This window comes from Alexandromys fortis, unplaced genomic scaffold (genome assembly GCF_014885135.2).
Source record: "Alexandromys fortis isolate MF-2015 unplaced genomic scaffold, M_Fortis_MF-2015_v1.1 scaffold_277, whole genome shotgun sequence".
In the NCBI taxonomy this organism is placed as follows: Eukaryota; Metazoa; Chordata; class Mammalia; order Rodentia; family Cricetidae; genus Alexandromys; species Alexandromys fortis.
In genome coordinates, this window is record NW_026068153.1 from 1,223,150 (window position 1) to 1,243,520 (window position 20,371).

Here is a 20,371-nt window from a genome sequence, read left to right on the forward strand (position 1 = left end):
TGTAGAGTACTTTATGTGACCACGGATGCATCTGTCCATACTCACAGGATCACAGTATCAACAGTGACCCCCATTCAGCCATGCAGCAGTGATGGCTCATCATTTGTATCAAATGCACCACACAAATGTAAGGTGGCAAAACCAGGGGAAACCTAGGCTGGAGCGCTCACATGAGGGGACACATGAGAACAATCTGCCAGTTCAGATGGTCTGTAGACTTAAACAGTCCCCCAACCTCAATTAATTTTAAGAAATAACTTAGCATCTCTTAGTGAACTAGCTGGACCCATTTACCTACAGTTCTATTACTAACCTTTCCAACTATGTAGAAAAGTTGATTTTTAAAAAAGTATAATGAGTACCTATAAACCCACTCACCAGATTCAACGATTTTACCAGATACTCTTTATCATCTTTGTCTATGCTGACATTGATAAACACTGGAAAGTCACATATATTTTGGTATTTCCCAGGCTAAGAACTTTCAAGTTTACCATCAAATATGGCTATTCTCCTCAAAACTCCAAGTCCATGGCCAGGCCTAAGGAAGCTAACCATCTCTAGGGCCATCAGATTGTCCAGAGAATGAAATGTACCCAACTGTTTTCAATCTACATCCTCTCAGGCTTGCTACACCCTGCATTTTAAAATCAATATATTTTCCCCAACAATCCTGGTACCCTTCAGAAACAGCTCAGGTGCATGGAGCTGAGGCACTTCTCACCCTCCCAACAGTGGTGGAGGTGCCCAGTGCCCACCTTCAGGAGGGAGAGGGTCAAGGAGTCTTGACAGTTTCGCAGCAGAGATTCACATTCATTCAGAGATTTATTGTCCAGTGCAATACCATTGATCTAGGACCAAAGAGAGAACTGGTCAGGCCTATCAATGGGGTGGCCCTCAGGCTCCCAGGCTGCCAGGCCAGGAGCTGGGCCCATCTGCCAATCCTGAAACTATTTACATAAGGAGCCAAACTCAGGGGTTAGCAAAGGAAAGAAAGGTGCTAACCAGCAGCGCCTGGAGTCACTTAAGAAGCAGGGCCTTCTGAAGCAAGGGGAACACAATCATAACATCACGCTGGATGGGACCAGAACACGGGGGACCACAGGGAGACATTCTACTGTGTGATCGTAGCCCACTCCTTCATTTGTGAGTGGCCAGGAAATACATATGCCTCATGGAGGCGGGTGACTAATGGAAATGAGACCATGGCTATGAGAAGCCTTTGTGACATAGACAGTACCACATAGAATGAAGCACTGCCACTGTCAAAGAGAATCAACACCCTCTCCTGGAATCTGTCCTTGCCCCTCACCAACACGGTCAAAGCTTCTCAAAAAGGGCATTTGAAACAGTGAATGTCCACACTGTGGTGTACCTGAGCTATAGGGAAACACCTGGGAGGCTCTCACAGGATCATGTTGGGTGAATAAAGCCTTGATGGAGTCATATATTACATAATGCCATTCATACAAGTACAGCTTAACTGCCAGGTAAGAGACTGTGAAGGGTGTGCAGAGGGGATAACTATAAGAAGGAGACAGAAAGAAAACAGGCATGATGAAGAAATGGTTCTACATGTGACTACAATGTTTATACAAAACTATTTGTGATCACACCACCCAGAACTATGCATACACACCACACCAGTGTCACCATGGTGGCTTTAATACGGGGAATAGAGGATAAATGGTACATAAGGCCTCCCTGTACTCTTTTTATAAAAACTTCTTTTGATTCTATAATTATTTCAAAGTCAAAAGCTTGAAAAGGGGGTGACTGGGGAGAGCACTCACTTGGTGAAGTGCTTGCTGTGCACCCTTGAGTTTGATGCTCAGAACCCAGGTAAAAAGCTTGGTATGGTGATACATGGTGGTAACACGGGTGCTAGGGAAACAGATACAGGTAGGTCTCTGGGATTCACTGGCAACAAGCCAGACTATTTGGAAAAGCTTGGCCAATGAGAGACCCTATCTCAAAAAACAAGGTGAATGGGGATGAAAGGCTCAAAAAGAATTAGGAAAAGATTGGGAAGATGTGAGTTAATCAATAACTCTTATGGGAACCCATTATTCTGTAAGCTAATTTATATATGTGAGTTTGAACAGAGGTACCTTGTATGGGTGGACAACGTGACGAGTGGTCTAATAGTAGCACGGACATTAGGGGGATAACCAAATGCTTTGACTGAATTTGAAGTCTGCTCCAAAGGAGGGAATTTCTATTATAAACCTGGTCAAAACTCATGGCTTTGGAGTCTGTTGTTTTGCTAAATGGCCACATTGTCAAAGTATATTCTAAATACTTATGTTTATATCTATAGATTTGTGATGCTTCCAACATCAGCCAGAGAAGCTTCTTGCTGTAGTGGCCATTGGTTAATGTACTGACTCATAAGTAAACAAAGTGCAGAGAATAAGTGACTGTTGAGTGTTCAGTCCTAAGCTGTATCAACCACCCAAGGCTCAGAGAACATAGAAAAGAGGGGACAGAAAGAACTTAAGATGGGAGAGGGTCTGTAAAGTGCTGTCTTCTGAACATGGATCATGGCAATTGCCATAACTGTTGGGAGTTGGCAGAAGCATCAGGAGGGAATCAAGATACATTATATACATGTGTAAAATTGTCAAAAAATAAATGAAAGACTTTTTAAAGTCTCACACAATACATAGCCATATTAAAATGCTCAATTGTGCCAAGACAATGCTACATTATTATATCACAGTTCAGTGTGACATCACAATGTAACACTGGGCCAACAAAATCCTACAAGGTATCCCTCGCATCACCCTGTTTTGAAATAATTTTACTTTCTACTGTGCTTCCAGTGGTTCTCAGTGTCGTCACAGGTTCACTGTACACTGTTTTAAAGTGGCATCACAATGCTCCATGCTGCTGTCACAATTCTGCATAGGACATTACAGCTCTGCTGTGATATCAGAATGACCCACCCTGGTATCACAAAGCTCTACTGTGTTTTCACAGCAGTCTACTACTCTACCAAATGCTGTATAGCACTGCTCAGTGGTGCTATCATAATGGTACACTGTCATATCACAATGACCAATTATATCAAGACATGAAAATTTTGTGACATTACAATGCTCCACTGTGACATCACAATGTTCCATTGTGCCCTCACAATCCTACATATGATATCATTAAAAAAAAAAAAAGACGATTCTTAATGAGCAACTCTCAAGGTGGTGACCTCTGGTCCTGGTCTCCACATGCACTGGAACACATGCACACTGCACATACAGGCAGCCATATAAACACACACACACTACCACCTCCATACACAAAGGCTAAAAAGTATCTACAGGATGTAATTATGTCGGCAAGGGCAACTAATGTGTTTTCCTTGTACTTTGTCTCCATTTTTAAGACATTTCCATGTGACCACGCTGTTTGGAAGCACTGGCTCTCAAGTCTGAAGAACAAGGATACTCAGTGATGAGTCTTTCCTCAGGTACTTGTGAGGCTGACATGACTCATGACTCTTGTGGACACACAAGGGCACAGCAGCATAGGTAGTCATTCGATGCCTATGCACTCTGACCCAGGAAAGCCCACCCAGGGATTTGCTCCACAGCGCTCTCAAGAAGACCCCAGGAGAGGGTCACTGGAGCCACTGAGCACTGCTTATAAAAGCACACAGGAATGGCTAGCAGCATTAGCCGATGCCCCTGAGCGTCCATATAGGGGGAAGGTGTGCTCAGGGTAGAGAGCTTACCTAGCACACATGACTCTCTATACCCTGGTTCCATCCCCAACATCATTGATTGATTGATTATATTAATTTATAAAGAACCACAGGCAGATCCAAGGACATGAATCTCAGTCAGACAAAAATGCAAGATGAACAAATGAGGATGTTATGGCTCCAAATGAGCTAGAAGAGATAGACATGCTTGAAACATTTCTGGAAGTAAACGCAGTAAGTTGCTAATCACGGTTCTGGTAGGATGGGAACCACAGACGGGTCCAGACCCAGATGACGTGCTATCGCTACCGCCTTTTGTACGACTGGAATTTCACACACGTGCCATGGAAAGGCACATGCGTTTTCCAGCTCAGTGGGTTGATCCGAAGACTGACACAACAAGCCCTGCTACTCAGCTAATACCCACACTTCTTGTTGAGTGCAGAGATTAAGGGGTTCCGAGCGGCTGTACTACAGGTGAAGTTCACAGCAGATGGTGATGACAACCGCTATGTCAATCAGAAGGAGACAGTTTTAAGTATGCATCACCAAGCAACCCAGCTTCATGAGGTGGGTACTGTGAGTGACAATGACTTGGAAAGCCACCTATGATACAGAATGCAAACTGCAGATCCCACTGCTGTGTTTAAACACAAATGCCAGAACCCAAATATAGAGAGACTTACACAAGCACGCGAGGTCGGGGCTGCAGGCACCTTCCATGTGGGGGCAGACCTCTAACAGTGGACTCAAGGGAGAAGGGGAACTACTACACTTTGCTCTCTATGTGTTTTGTTGTTTTTTGCTTTTTAATCACTTGACCATTTCCCCAATATGTTGATAATGGGGAAAAAGTTCAAAGACTAGGTTTACTGATCAGTAAAATAAAAATGACTCTGAGGCAGGAGGATTGCTTAATCTCTGAAAATACACATATGTGATTAGAAAAACAAATCACATAGATATTCTTTCTTGGAAAACTGTCCGTTATAGACATTCACACACTGAGGGATGAGTAAGAGAAACTCCGCTGCTATCTGTGTGGGAGCAACAGAGTGACTCTGACCTCCATCCTAGACTGCTCTTCCTGTACAGTACTCATTGCTGCAGTATGCTTAGGAGAAAGCTTTTTGGGATTTTTGCTTTTTTTTAATGATCACACGGTGCAATGTCTATGTGTAGCAGACAGTTCGCCCTGTTCTGGAGACTCACCGCAACAATCCTGTCTCCCACGGCGAGAGACCCCTCTTTGGCGGCTGGGCTTCCAGGTACCACAGCAGCAGCATACACTCCGTTTTCCAAACTGATGCCACTGTCTGTGAGCCAGAGGAGGACACTGGGTGACCTGGCCTGGCTGTCCCATCCCAGTTCTGCTGACTAAGTTTGTAAAAGGGATTACACCCTACTCTGTGACACTCCCACCACAGGGCTCATCACATCCTGTCTGGTGAGTCGGATACTGGGCCCTCCCACCAAGCCCTCCCTAGGCCCTCCCACCAGGAGAGCACTTGGGCTGCCTTAGGACACCAACAACATGCACCCCCCAGGGGCACGATGATCCGGTAGGCCTACTACCTTTCTGTCCGCTAAGGTTGATGTGCAGGGGGGTAACGACCTTTCCACCCAGGGACTTCCTCCGCCTCACGACCATGTTGATGGCTCCGTCTCCATTGAGGAGCGCCTTGATGGCCTGCTTCTTGTCCTTGTTGATGAGGTCCACGTCGTTGATTCTCAGCAGCCAGTCGTTGACCCTGATGGGGGACAAAGCCAGGCAGGCACCCATTCAGACCCTAAGACCTGTAGCTGCCCCTCACTACACTCCCATTTACAGGCTCAGATACCAGTAAGCAAGCAAGTTCCCTGCATCCACACTTAAGTAGGTTTCTGCCTATAAAGTTGTGAAACTCACAGGTGCTGGTGTTAAACAGCGTGGCTTCAAATCCTGACTCTGCCACTTACTAGCTGTAGAACTTAGCCTGGCTGTCTTAGTGTCCTTATCTGTAAGGTGAGGTAATATTTGTACCTGCCTCAAAGAATTACAGAGAAGAATGATTAAACGGTACACTGCTTACACCAACATTGGCAGCAGTTAGGGTGGTGTACCATGCCATCGGGCTCGCTATTACATGGGGTGAGCAGACATGCCACATCCTCCTCTCATCACTGCCTGAACCCATGCTACCCAGAGAAGTAAGACACAGCCCCTGGTACCTGGAGAAAAGCCAGACTCAGAGGGATCCAAGAGGCAGTTTCCTTTAAGATGACCCCAGCTGAGCCCAGGGCTTTGACAGCTCGGTGAGTTCTCGGCTACTAGGACATGTTCACTTTGATGCCACCTGTCTTCCTTCGGGTGCTCTAGGTGGGGCGGCAGGGCCCCTATTCCCCCCGGGGCTGGACCTCCTCAGTTCTTACCTTAAGCGACCATCAGCAATACTTCCTTTGTCCACTTTGGTAACAAATATGCCACAGTCCCCAGGAAAACAAGGCTCATTCACACCTTCTGCCATGTCAAACCCAAGTGCTTTCAAGTCTATATCCTCCTGTGAAAACAGCACCAGCAGATCTTTACCGAGCAGGGAGGAGAAACAGCCAAGTCAGGCGCTCGGTCCTTGAGGAGAGCCCTGTCAGTGTTGGTCCTGGTCCTCCACTGGGGCCTTTGCCTTTCATGGGATTTGCCAGCACCACCATGAGACACAAGAGTGATATATAACCCAGCTTGGGTGTTTTGCTGGCAAGTTTTATGTGAACTTGACATAGGCTAGAACCATTTGAGAAATGGGAACCTCAACTGAGAAAATGTCTCCCTAAGAGCAGACCACAGGCAAGACTGTAGGGCATTTTCTTTATTAGTGATTGATGTAGGAAGGCCCATCCCATTGTGGGCGGGGCTATCCTGGGGCTGCAGATCCTGGTTACATAAGCAGCATCCCTCCGTAACCTCTGCATCAGTTCCTATCTCCAGTTCTTGCCCTGTCTGAGTCCCTGTTCTTTCCATGATGAACAAAGGTACGGAAGCATAAGCCAAATAATTTCTCTACTTCCCAAGTGGCTTTGGCCATGATGTTTCATCACAGCAAGAGTAACCCCAACCCAGGACAGATGGCTACAGAGGAAAAGATGCATTCTGCCCTGGGGGAGGTAGCCATGAAACAACAGCCGACAGAACCATCCTCCACTCGTTCAAAGTCATGGCACCCAGACAGTGACTAGCACAGCCACCTGAGGCAGCTCACCGTCTCTCTCTCAAACTCCACAACTTCTGTCTCCCACTCCATGGAGTCCGTGTCAATGGCTGAGTCGTGGGAACTGTGGGCCATCAGCTGCCGGAACCGGGCCTCCTTCTCCAGCTGGCATTCCATCTGCTCCCTGAGAACAACAAGAGCTGTGGCAGTGGCCTTTTGAGGGGGAAACATCTGACTGACTCAGCACCAAACTAAGGCAGCCGCTCCAGAAAACAAAGTGGGGCTTCTTCACCCTGGCACTCAGCTTCCTGATAAGCTAGGTAAAGCTTCCTGGAATTATCACTGGGTTTCCTTAGTAGCATTTTTGAACCTGAAATTCTCCCAGAGTGGGTTTCTATACTGTTTTTTGAACACAGAAATCCTCCCAGAATGTATCTAGCAGGATAAAGCAATTCAGATCAGAGGCTCAGAAATGTAGCACAATGGTGGAGTCTTTACCTGGCACAGACAAGGCTCAGCAGCAGGGCTGTGCTCTTGCTTTTCTCTCTTCCTTTTTTTTTTTTTTTTTTTTTTTTGTAGACCAGGCTGGCCTTGAACTCACAGAGATCCACCTGCCTCTACCTCCTGAGTGCTGGGATTCACCATGGCCCAGATGGTTAGTGTTTCTTTCTTTCTTTTTTTTTTTTTAAAAAAAAAAAACTTTTTCAAATTTTTATTTCTTAGGTATACAGTGTTCTATCTGCATGTATGCCTGCAGGCCAGAAGAGGGCACCAGATCTCAGTACAGATGGTTGTGAGCCACCATGTGGTTGCTGGGAATTGAACTCAGGACCTCAGTGCTCTTAACCTCTGAGCCATCTCTCCAGCACTGGTTAGTGTTTCTTAAAAACAAATTATGGGTAGGAGATATGTGCGGGTGTCTACAGCAGCCAAAAGCACTGGGTCCCTGTTACTGGAGTCGCAGGAGATGGTGAGTGCTGACGTGAGGGCTGCGAGCCAAATCAGGTCCTCTGTAAAAGCAGTGCATTCTCTTAACGGCTGAATAATCTCTCCAGGCACGGTGTTAGTCTCGACTGTCAACTTGATTGAACTGAGGAATGTCTTGACTAGTAACAACTGTGGATGTGCCTCTGAAGGTGTCTCTAAAGCAGTGGTTCTCAGACTTTATTTAACACAGTTCCTCGGGTTTTGGTGACCTCCAATTACAAAATTATTTTTGTTGCTATTTCATAACATATTTTGCTACTGTTATGAACCGTAACATAAATATCTGATATGCAAGGTATCTGAAATCATCCCCAAAAGGGATCATGACCCACAATTTGAGAACTGCTGCTCCAGAGACAATAAGACAATGAGAGCTCTGACTTAATCTACAGGCTAAATCTTTTTTCGTTTCCTGATATGATAGCATTATTGGGAGGTGGTGAGAAGTAGAAAGTGGGACTCTAGAAGAAGTAGGTCACTCGGAATACGTCCTCGGGGTCAATCCATACCATGTCCCCACTCCTCTTGAAATCCCTTTTCTGTTTCTGGGACTCCAGTAAGTGAACAGCTGTCCTCCATCAATGTCCCCCTCACAACCCCATCCTGCCCAAAAAATGGGAGCAGGCAACCATGGACTAATATCACCAAAACCATGAACCCAAATAAATTCCTCATCTGTTGGGTTATTTGTGGCAGGTATGATGTCACATACACAAGAAAGGAACCTTTTAAGAACATTCACACAAATGCAGGAGGAAGAGATTTAGGCACCTAATGCCATCTTGGAAATGAAATACAAAGTGAGAGATGGTAACACAGCTCAGTGGACAGACATGGATGTAGTGCAAGCCTGATGACCCAAGTCGGAGCCCTGGAACCAAATTAAAGAGCTGGATGTGGTAGCGTGCATCTGTAATCCAGGCACTCCTACAGGGAGATGGGAAGGAGAGAAAAGTCACCCAGAAGCTTACAAGCCAGCCAGTCTTAGAGCAGACAGCATGCAGAAATAAGAGAAACGTGTCTCAGCAAGAAGGTGAGAGAGAACTGACTCCTCTCTCTCTCTCTCTCTCTCTCTCTCTCTCTCTCTCTCCCTCCCTCCCTCCCTCCCTCCCTCCCTCCCTCCCTCCCTCTCTCTCTCTCTCTCTCTCTCTCTCTCTCACACACACACACACACAGATAAAAGTTTTAAAAATTATTATGTGAAAAGTCATCCAACTTAAAATTTTTAAAGCATCTGCAATGGAGCCTACGTGGTAACACTTGGATCAAAGTTATGGAATGAGTGCCCCAGAAATACCACCAAATGATGCAAAGGTACAAAAGTAATTCAATAGGAAAGACTTGAGCAGGTCAGCATCCATAACTTATAAAGAAGAGAGATGGGGGTGGAGAGATGGCTCAGGGTTAAAAGCACTGGCTGCTCTTACAGAGGACCTAAGTTCAATTGTTCAGTTCCCGCACCCACATGCTGCTCACAACCATCCGACTCCAGTTCCTAGGAACTGGACACCCTCTTCTGGCAGCTGCTGCATCGCACTCATACAGATACACACATATACATTAATAAATAATAAAGTAAATCTTAAACAAAAACTTCCCTTCAACTAAACCTCTCATCTTTTTTAATTAACTCAAAATATATTGATATATACACACATATATATATAGTTGAAATACTGAAAAAACAAACAGAACCCAGTGCTTTGTATGTCTTCTGGCTCAAGCAATATGCAAAACCTCCTTCCAAACCATACTCTGGAGCTTCCAGAGTTTTCCTTAAAATGGATCTTTCTTTCTTTTTGATTTCAGTGCTAAAAGAAATGAGAGTCTTACACACGCCATGTTCTACCAATAAGCTGCATCCCCACCTGATGGGATCCCGTACCTGATTCCAGCCCTTGCTCCTGTCTCTGGAGCCCTGAACTATTCCTTAGAGTACCCAGCTCTGCTGTAGGTTATTAAATAATGAAGCCACTGATCTTAACAGATCTCAAATGGGAGGAAGGGAAGCTGCCACTCCCTCCTGAAAGGACTCACTCACTGTGTGAGGCTTGGCCGTCTGCACGTGCACACGTGAACTTGCCCACTGTCCTCCCATTACACCGGCTCTGGAGCTACCACATGGTGAGCTGAGCCTCTGCCTCCCAGGCAGCATCTGAGTGCAGACTCTAAGTTATTGGAGTTTCTATTTTAAACTGTACTTTATAGTTTCTATTCATCCAAGTGCCACCAAATGTCCAAATGACCCTCTTGGAGGGTGCTGTGACTCAAAGGCAGGTGCCCAACTCCCCACACAGCCTTCCAGATGGGCATCTACAGAACCCAGGTAGAGCAGACTACCAAGCCACAGTTGTAATTCTCTGGAAAACTGTCTGCTGTTACTTCGTTCACTTAAGTATGTGCTACTCTGGGGTGGGGGGGAGGGGGGTGAGGGCAGGCTGACTTTCTCTTCCTGTGCACTTTTAGCCCAGTTTCTACAGCACGGTGGTCTAATTGGTGTTATTTGCTTTGTGCCTCTAAGGAATCAAAGCAGATACTCAATACACTTTGTGTTGCGTGAATAAGGAAATGAATGGACTGCAAATGATGTTGGCATGTTTGTCCCCAGAAGGACATCCCATGCCATGTGCCTTCCATGAGCTATCAGCGGATTGGTGCCGTCTTCTGAGAACTGTTGGCATTCAAACCCACTCTATAGACTGCACAGTGAGGCGGAGTGAAGGAAAACAGAGACGCGTCCCTCCTCACTGCACTCAAGGCTGCCTCACCCAAAAGGCAGAGGGGACAGCCTACGCACAAGCCCACTCCACACTCGTAACACCCAAGCCTACTTGAGCTCCTTAAGTTCACGGCTGACATCATTCTTCTGTTTCCGGGTGTCGTCCAGGCTACGAAGGGCTTCAGCCAGCTCACTCACAGCCCGGTCCCGCTCCCGCCTCAGATTGTCACACAGAGTCCTGGTAGAGAGAGGAGAAGCCACGGTCACTGCGAATGGCAAGAATGCAGAAAGGGCACGTGGTCTGTACACCACCACCTGTCAGCCCCTATTCCTCAGGTTCAGCCTCATCAAACACCCAGACCAGCCCACCACGTAACCAAAGACACCAGTCAGACCTCAATGCCATGTCCCTGGGGCAGAAGGCCCATGTTCCACAAACTCACCCTTCCAGCATGAGTTTTGTGGCAGTAGAGCTCCCCCTGGTGGGCTTTTGTGCTCCAACACCCACGAGTTCCTTAACAGACCATATGCAGGGCTTTCTAGCCATGCCACTACCAGGCTGAGGAACCCTGAGCCAGTACTCAGTCCTCTGTCTATGTAGTTCTGTTTAGGTGCAATGTGGAAGCCCAATGGAACTCCAAAAAAGAAACCCAAATTTCCTCCACCTAGAAGGATACACAAGCCCATAGCAGAAGAGCCTGTGCTTGGCCATCTCCAAAATAATGTGCCCTCCAGTTGGTCCCCATGCCTGCACAGCCTGAAACCTCCACCTCCTTGACCACAGCCAGCTCGGGATCCCACTCTGGAAGAACAAGATCCCACTCTTGGAGAGCAAGACACAGCAAGAGAACACAGGAAGCACCCTAGAGGCCTCAGCTCTTGCCACACCGCACACCAAGCACCCATCATCCACCTTCAGTTCCTGACCCTCCCTGATAGGGCACAGGTCTGATCCTTTCATAGCCTAGGGGCGGGGGGTTCCAGAGTCCCTCAATGACCAACTCATTGTACCACCCCCACCATCCCTGGTTCTGCCCCAGCTCAGGATCTTGCCTACGCTCCTCAGCTTCCAGTCAAGACCCTCAGAACCCAAACTCAAGGCCACTGTCACTCTCCTCCTTGTGATTTCCCAGACCAGGATCTGGCCACATCCAAATCCCTCTCCTCAGAGAGCATACGTGTGCCCCCTCCACCTACAATGTCCATACTTCCTCTCCTTCCTCCTAGCTTCAAGTTCTAGCTCAAATGGCAGTGGGCCTTGTCTCCCCCCGTCGCACCCCTGCTCCGGAGCCCATTCTAGGCATAGATACATGGCAGTCTCCTCGGAACTCTTGCCATTCAGGAACCTAAGATGCGGACACAATGGACACAGCACAGAGAGGAAAAAACAACAGACACATTCATACAAGTTGCTTCTATCAAGACCTTCAAGAGAAAGGTGGATTTGACCCGGTCATAACACACACTCAAGATGCCCAAAAGTGAAGCAGAAAAGAATTACAATAGAAAATCCTAAATACAAGAGACGAGGCAAGAATGAGCTAAGGGGGAGAAGGAGGTGCTGTAGTCCCTGCCTTTTTACCTGGACACATGGCCAATGACCCTACCAGCAGACCTCAGTGTTCAAGAGAAATACAGGACCACACCCATCCAAGAGCACCCTTACCGGATGCTGTCACGCTCTGCCACAATCTTGTCCCGCTCCTGAAAGGCCCAGTCCCGCCGGCACTTGGCCACATCTGCTTCCTGGAGGGCTTCCTTCAGCTCCTGGCACAATGCCTTGCACTGCTTTCGGAGGATTTCCACCTCTTTGTTGGCTCTCCCAGCATCCATGGTCACTGTGTCTTTGATCTGAGGGCAAGAGGTAGGTGAAAGGGGTTACCCAGTCTTCTGAACTAGAAACCTAACCAGTTCCAAAGTGGAGGCTCTGAGTTTCAAGTGAAGCACTGAGCCCAGGCACTTTCATCTGAAGCATAGCAGCATCTGTCTCCCTGTAAGGCTCTTCCCCTTTGCCCAGGATGCTGGCCTCACTGCGCACAGGAGGTACACATGCACAGAGAACCAGTGTTAGAGAATGGGGGGGCTCCCATCCACCTCTGCCTCCACTTGATTCCCACTGGGCTTCTCCAAATTGCCAGCCTCTGAAACGAATCACCCAAAAACACTGCTCTTCAGACACTTTAGTAAGACGGGGTAGGGAGATTAAGACAACAGTGGAACTAGGGAGCCAAGACAGTCCAGGCAACTGACCTCTAGCTGACCCCTCATTCTGATTAATGACACACTGCAGGACGCCAGCAGTGACTTGCCAACAGAACAGTACTGCCCTTGCCAAGAGACCACCCTTGCCGGTGCTTCCTCTCTGCCTTCTGCTGACCTCTACACCAGGTCTCAGCCTCCAGGACTCAGCCTGGGGTCTCACCCTGATATCCTTAGTGGTCCTGTGGCCCCAGGTACTTGTGATGCATGGCTATTTCAGAAACTTCTCATCTAAAAAGGGGCCATCAAGAAGGGCTGCACCCCAGACCCCAGCAGATACACTGCCCAACCAAAGGCCCCAGCTGTGTGTCAGAGAACATGACTTCCAGGCCTGACAGTTTTGTTTCTATTTGGACACCTTCCCTGTGGCAGGGCCCCTCTAAAGCACTATCTTGCTGTTCTGCCTGCACAGCTGAGCTCAGTTCCTCATGCAGACATAGCTGTACCCAGAGGCAGTGGGAAGCACAGCTGGCCAGGGTATCCCAGATAGCCCTTGTATGGCAGGGCACTCCATTTAAGTAAGCTTGGACCTGGGAGAACTTTGCAAAGGCAAATCACAAGACACTCTGTGATCAGGAATCCAGACGAACTGAAAGGCCTATTCAGCTGACCTTGGACAGGTGGCCAAACAATGTGGTTATCATTCCCCAGGGTCACATCACACCTAAGGACCACAGCTCTGGCTTCCTTTTGGCTAGTGTCAGTGGGGCGTGAACCTAGAACAATGTGCAGAGAAGTGCAGAGAAGTCAATTCAAGTGGCTGCAGGAGGGTCTAAGGCAGGGGATTCTCCCCTGCTGCTTGGTGACTCAGAACAGCGCCTGGAAAAAGATTCCTGCCTCAGCTGACAAGCCACCTGTCACCCAGCCAACACCCCCTGCACAGGCCCAGGGGACTCAGACTAAAGGGCATGCCTGATTGCCTGAGTGCTGAGTACCTAGGGCTGAGGGCTGTGGCTCAGAGGTCAAGCCTCTGCACTGAAGAGGCCAGCACCAGGGGGTACTGGGTGATCTGCATATTATTCTGCGTGCATGACCATAGCCTACTCGGGTAACTTCTGAAATCTGGAGATCCTATGGAGCAGGCTTGCTGTCTTATCACGAGGTCACTCAGTAGGTGTCCAACCAGTCTAGTGACCAATTTAGTCATTCTCCAAAGTGTCATTTTGTTTTGCTTTGTATTTTGTTTTGTTTTATCTTGTCACTGTGATTTCCTAACCTGATATTACATCTCTGTTTTCAGCAGGCACACAGTCAGATACTAGGACACAAATAGGAACAGGTGGGCTATCTAGGACATTAACCAAACTCTAGTGCATTAAACTGACTTATTAAAAGCTGCTTTGCGGATGTGCATGGTAGTGCATGCCTGCAATCCCAACACTTGCACTCAGGAAGCAGAGGCACATCTCTGAACCCAAGGATAACCTACCTGCTCTATACAGAGAGTTCCAGACTAGCCAGGACTACAAACTGAGACCCTATATACAAGAAAAAAAAGAAAGAAGGAAGGAAGAGAGGAAGATTGGTTTTATTTACATAATTCTTTTTTCTAAAATTTATCAACGTCAGACAAAACAGGTATCTCAATGGTATAGCAAGTGATACTGAGAGCGAGGCCCTGCACACACACAGAGGGAGAGAGAGTGGGGGCGGGGGGAGATAGAATGAGAGAGAAAGATACTGAAAAAAAAACAGAGACAGACATACATATACATGCACAGACACACATGCACAGATTGAGACATACAAATATATACACAGACACACACAGAGAGAGAGACATACATGTATACACCTACACACCTACACACATACACAATGTTGTTGTACTACATGTTCCTCTTGGCACTAACCTTCACCCAACCATCTGGGAACATCAATCCTTCTGTATGGATTGCCATGACTGGCCCATTTTACCATACAAACAGTTGCATAGGGCTTGTGCTCATCCTAAATGGGCAGTGATGAAAAAGACTCCTATCACTATAACTCCACGAGGATGTAACTGCTAACCATGTTTTCTGTTTGTATCACCTGAAAACCATCCCTCTAGGACAAATGTGACTATCACAGCCAGTGTGTAGTGTGAGAGACAAGAGGCCATGAAAATGAGGAAGGCTCACACTCCAGTACAGAGCCTCAGTCCCTCCCCCTCCTCACAGCCCCAACTTCTACCTGAGCATAGAAGAATTCAGTGCAGGCAGAAAGGCTAATGATGGCTAATCTTGGTTGTCAACTTGACACACCTAGAGTAGGGAAATGCAACTGAAGAATGCCTATAACAGACTGGCCTGCAGGCATGCCTGTGGGACATCATTTTCTTTAATGTATTTTTTAAGATTTACTTTTATATTTTTGTGTGTGAGTATGTTGCCTGCATATATGTATGTGCACTGCATGTGTGCCTTGTGCCTACAGAGGCCAGAAGAGGGCACTGGATCCCCTACAATTGGAGTTACAGATTTTTGTGAGCCAACATGTGGGTGCTGGGTCCTCTGGAAGAACAGCCAGTGCTCTTAACTGCTGAATCACTTCCCACCCCTGTGAGACATTTTCTTGATTGCAAAGTGATATCAGAGGGTCCAGCAATATGAGCAGTACTGTCCCTAGGCAGGTGGGCTTGAGCCATATAAGAGCTTGATGTGGTCCTGGGAACAAGCCGGTAAACAGCATTCCTCCAGCGGTTTTTCTTGAAGCTCTTGCCCTGCTGAACCTCCTGCTCAGACTTCCCACAATGATGGACTAAAACTTGGTAGATGAAATAAACCCTTTCCTCAACAAGTTGTTTGGGGTCATGTTGTTTATCACAGTAACAGAAAGCACACAAGACAGGTATCCTGGCCACCACATTCCCACACCACCCACCCTGCCTCATGCCCGGTACACAGTGATCTCTGTAGAGCACCCTGCCAAGCTTCCTGACCCTGCGTTCTGTTTCCCATGCATCCCTTTGTACCCTAACAGACCTACACTGAAAATCAGAATCACAGAGTAGAGGCATGAATCAAGAACAGCATCCTAGGTTTAAGACAAGGTCTACGGTTCAACTCCGCAGAAAGCTGTGCACACAAGAACTTTAAACTCCAAAGCGCCCTGAGAAGAAAAGCAGAAACTCCTCTGAGCACACAGATGGCTGGTGGACAAAGGCCCCCAAGAGCACTCTTCTGAACCCATGAGGCCAACAGGTCTACGCAGCTAAGAACTTTGGTCTTGGGACCTTGTTCACAGAGAGTCAGTCTGAGATAATTCAAGATGGTCTGTGATTACTCAAATGTAGCTCTCCACTCTACGAGAAAGAGCAGGACATTTCTCCTATAATCAAACTATGCTATTTTTGAAACAAACAAACAAACAAAGCAATGTCAGTATCACAGCATGAAAGAGACAAACATGGCCTCTTGACGACTTACTATGTAATCATTTTATTTATAGATAGATATAATACAGCCTGGCAGCCTGGGCACCAGAACAAGGTCATGAGGCTGATTCAGTCTTCCTACCCAGAAGGCACTTTGCACCCACTCAGCCGTGCGTGCCCTCTGATGTCTTCCTGTGTCCAGAACAATGGTCAGACACTCTGTCCCATTTTTTCCTCTGGATCCCAGACTAAAGTTAAACACCAAGCCTAAGGTCTGCAGAGGCCTGAGTGGTATTTCACAACCCAGCTACTGATCACCTTCAAAGACAAGCCCCTGCCCCCTCAGACCTTATCATTCAGCCCTCAAGAACTCTATGGCCGCCCTCCGTGCTGAACCACTCCCTACCTGCCGCAGGGCCTCCATTTCCTCGCTGGCTGCCTTCTTCTCAGATGTGCTGCTCTTGAGTTTGGATTCTGCCAGCTCCACCTCTGTCTGTAGCTTGTCCAGCTCCGAGATGACCTGGTCGCGCTCGCTCATGATGAGCTTGTACTCGCTGTACACTGCGTCGCGTTCCTCCTTGTATTTCTCAGATTCCTTGGCGGTTTTCACCTGCTTGCTCCTCAGCTCTGTCAGCTCAGACTGCAGCAGCTCCATCTCCCACTGAAGGTCCTTGTTCTGAGCTGTGGCTTTGCTCAGCTCGTGGTGGATTGTCTCAAACCTGGGGAGGAAAATGCGAGGTGGGAGGGGCAGGAGCCTGCATGTCAGCTGTGAGGCTGTTACCCCCTGCACCAGCCCCACTGTACACAGTCAAGCATGAAGTTTTGACTGAGGTCATTCTCTGCAACCCCAGAGAGAATGATCACAGAGCGCTAGTGCCCTGGGCCTGGAATGTTTCTCAGGCTTTAACACATGCCAGAAATTGAAGTGAGGACTGCATGCTCTCTACTCTATTAAAAAGAACAGCACATTTCTCCTATAATCAAGCTATGCTATTGGGGGGGGGGGGCAACATAAAAAAAAAAAAAACAAAATAATGCCAGAATCACAGCATTGGAAAGGCACACGTAGCCTCATGATGACTCACTATACAACCACCTCATTTTATAGGTAGACCTAGTATAGCCCTGCAACCTGGGCACTTGAACAAGGTCATGAGGCTAGCTCATTCTTCCTGCCCAGGAGGCATCTTGCACCCAAGCAGCATTTCCTGAGATGTGTGCCTGAGAATACCTTAGGGGCTCCAGCACCAAACAGTAACAGTCATGTTCCTGAACGCTGCAGCAGAGACACCTGCCTGGGTCCAAACTGGCAGTTCCTAAATCTACTTATATACAAAAAATTTTCCCAGGAACCCAATGACCACTGTAGAGAACTCACACACTGCAGGAATACTGTCCAGGGTGGTAATCATATCTAAAGCAATGGTCCTTAATAAAAATGAAATTTCAAGGGACATGCTGTGCAGGATATACCTTTCCCATTGGCAAGATGGGAGCCACTATGGAGAGCTAGGTTTAAAAGGAAATCTAGGAGTCTGGGTACTCAGGACACAACAGCGCACTCAGATGAAAGGAAAGGAAATCACTTCAAGGCTAGGGCAGCATCAAGCACAGTGTTCTCACTGACTGGAACAACATAATGTTCTTAGGTGTTTATCTCCTGGAAATCGTACAGAGGAGCAGAAGCCCACAAAAGACAGGAGTCCCAGACAAAAGACACCCATTCCCCCCCCCCACACACACACACTGCCCGACACCCAGCGTGGGCTCCTACCTCCTCAGAGAGAGGGCGCACTGATGCTGCAACTGGATGGCTGTGTCCCTCTGTTGGGTCAACATCTCCGTCTGCTTTTGCAGGCGCTGGTTCTCCTCCCCCAGCTGCTCCAGGCGGCTCAGGTCTGAGTTGTGCATGGCGACCTTCTCGCTGTACCTCTTCCTCAGGGCATCATAGTCCTTCTTGACCACTTCCAGCTTGTCCATGGCTGTGTCATACAGCTTGTTGAGGATCTCTGAGGAGCCGTTGTGCTTCAGCACCTGGGGACCAAGGAGCAATATGGGCAGAGCCGATGTCTCCCTTTTCAAGTGTTACAGAGAACCCCCATCCTAGCACAGGAAGGCTAGAATGGCCAGCCTGAGAACTACCGTGTCTGGAAAGTTCTGTGTTCGAGGCTGCCTCCTGACTGACTGGCATCCGAGAACCTGACAGCGAGCAGTTGTCAAAGTAAGACCAGCCCGTACTGAGACTGTGACTTTGGTCCCTACTAAGCAAAGAGGAACTGTGATCAAACACTTTCTGTCCACTGTGCTTCCAGAGTAGGCGGGGCATATGTGCTGCTGCACCTGCACCCTAGAGATCAACTGCATCCAGTAGAGGAGCTGAGAAACCCGTGTCCTTTCTCCTCCCTCATGCCGACTTTGCTTTGTATCCTATTGCTAAAATTTTAGCCAATGGTGATTATTACATATGGAATCTTATAAGGCTTAGGCAAATCACAGAACCGAAGGATGGTTCTAAACTAAGGACATAAAATGTCCAGTGTTGTTCTAGGCACTAGCAGTGTCGGGCAGGACAAGAAGAGACTGTGCCTTGTGCTCTTTTCATCCCAATGCCAGGGTGGGAGGACCAATGGAACGATATCTTCCTAAATTGATGTAGGCTTCCAAGAAATGAAAAGGGAAAGAGTACAATATGCAGGACAATATTCTCAGGAGCCCAGAGTGAGAGAGTGAGGTTGTAAGGGCGGCTCCCGCCTGGGGATGTCTTTCTAGGAAAGTGATTCCTAAGTGTAGCTAACAAAGAAAAATAACCAAAGATCAGGAATACAGCCAAAGGCATGGACACAAATGCAATGGGAGCAGAACCACAATGTTCTAAAAAGACAGCAAGAAGAGAATGCAAAGTAGGTACAACCAAGTACAAATGGAGGCTTAAAGAAGCATTTACGCCAGGTGGTAGTGGCACAAGCCTTTAATCCCAGCACTCAGGAGGCAGAGACAGGTGAATCTCTATGAGTTTTTGGCCAGCCTAGTCTCCAGAGTGATTCCCAGGACAGGGTCCAAAGCTACAGAGAAACCCTGTCTCAAAAAAAAAAAAAAAAAAAAAAAAAAAAAACCAGAAAAAAAAGCATTCACAAGTTCAAGGCTCATAGAGAAGGCTAAATCTCAAGAATTGAGCAGATTGTGGCAATCTATCAAGCAAAAGAGAATTCTAGAAACGAGCACGGTGGTTGGTGCATGCCTGTCATCCCACTACTCAGGTAGGCTGAGGCGGGAGCAGCCTCTTAAGTTCGAGGTCAGACTGAGCTACATAGCAAATATGTCAGCCATGGCTATGTAGCAAAACTCTGTCTCAAAAGCAGTAAGTAAAATGCAACAACAAAATCCCAAAAAACAGCCAAACAACCACAACAAGAGAAACAGAAAGAATATGAGCACAAGAATGCATCCTGCTGAGAATTACCTGGGGTGCTGTTCAAGGAGAGAGAAACAAAAAAATAAGAACTAACCAACATGAGAAAATGAGTTAACATGCAGGAGGTGGGGCAGGGGAAGTTGCCAGCTTCTGCTGAGAACCTCTCAAAGATCCTTAGCCCTTGATGACTCACCACCTCTGTGGGTTTGCTTCCTTATTTCTCAAATGACAGGACAAAACTGGAAAGGCTGGCTTAACCCTCCGCAGCTCCCACAGCCCAGGAACAACCTTTTTCACCCTGTGGGTCCTGAGTTATCAACACCATCTTTGCAGCCCAGAGGCCCAGACAGTCACAAGCCTGAACTGTGGAACATTTCCTCCAGAGACAGACAGAACATCTACACAGAAGGAACAACTGACTAAAACAACCAGAATCAAGATGGAGAGATGGCTCTGTGGTTAAGAGCTCCAGCTGCTCCTCCAGATGATCCAGGGTTCCAACACCCTCTTCTGGCCTCCACAGGAACTGCACATATGTGGTGGTCATACATGCAGGCAAAACACTCACAGATAAAACAATAATAAACAAATCTTTGGGGAAAAATCAGGAGGGCTAGAGAGATGGCTCAGTGGTTAAGAGCACTTGTGGCTCTTGAAGATCGGGGGTTGGTTCCCAGCATCCCTGATGTTTGTAGCTCCAGCGATGGGAGATCTCACACCTTCATCTGGCCTCTGTGAGCACTTACATGCA

General features: G+C 47.5%; 1 protein-coding gene across 5 annotated transcripts in view; it reads right to left on the bottom strand.

Annotated features, from left to right (window-relative positions):
* The window catches only part of Dlg5 (discs large MAGUK scaffold protein 5), a 115,941-nt gene that overhangs the window by 31,031 nt on the left and 64,539 nt on the right, over window positions 1-20,371 (bottom strand). For 3 of the 5 annotated variants that reach the window (XM_050127299.1, XM_050127297.1, XM_050127296.1), the window contains 9 exons: window positions 17,983-18,242; window positions 16,615-16,927; window positions 12,258-12,442; window positions 10,704-10,829; window positions 6,937-7,069; window positions 6,116-6,243; window positions 5,279-5,454; window positions 4,916-5,019; window positions 759-851 (listed from right to left, as the gene is read on the bottom strand). In XM_050127299.1, coding sequence (XP_049983256.1) covers window positions 759-851; window positions 4,916-5,019; window positions 5,279-5,454; window positions 6,116-6,243; window positions 6,937-7,069; window positions 10,704-10,829; window positions 12,258-12,442; window positions 16,615-16,927; window positions 17,983-18,242 — 1,518 coding nt within the window. The remainder of the gene's footprint in view (window positions 1-758; window positions 852-4,915; window positions 5,020-5,278; window positions 5,455-6,115; window positions 6,244-6,936; window positions 7,070-10,703; window positions 10,830-12,257; window positions 12,443-16,614; window positions 16,928-17,982; window positions 18,243-20,371) is intronic. The other 2 variants (XM_050127300.1, XM_050127298.1) reach the window with 1 other exon arrangement.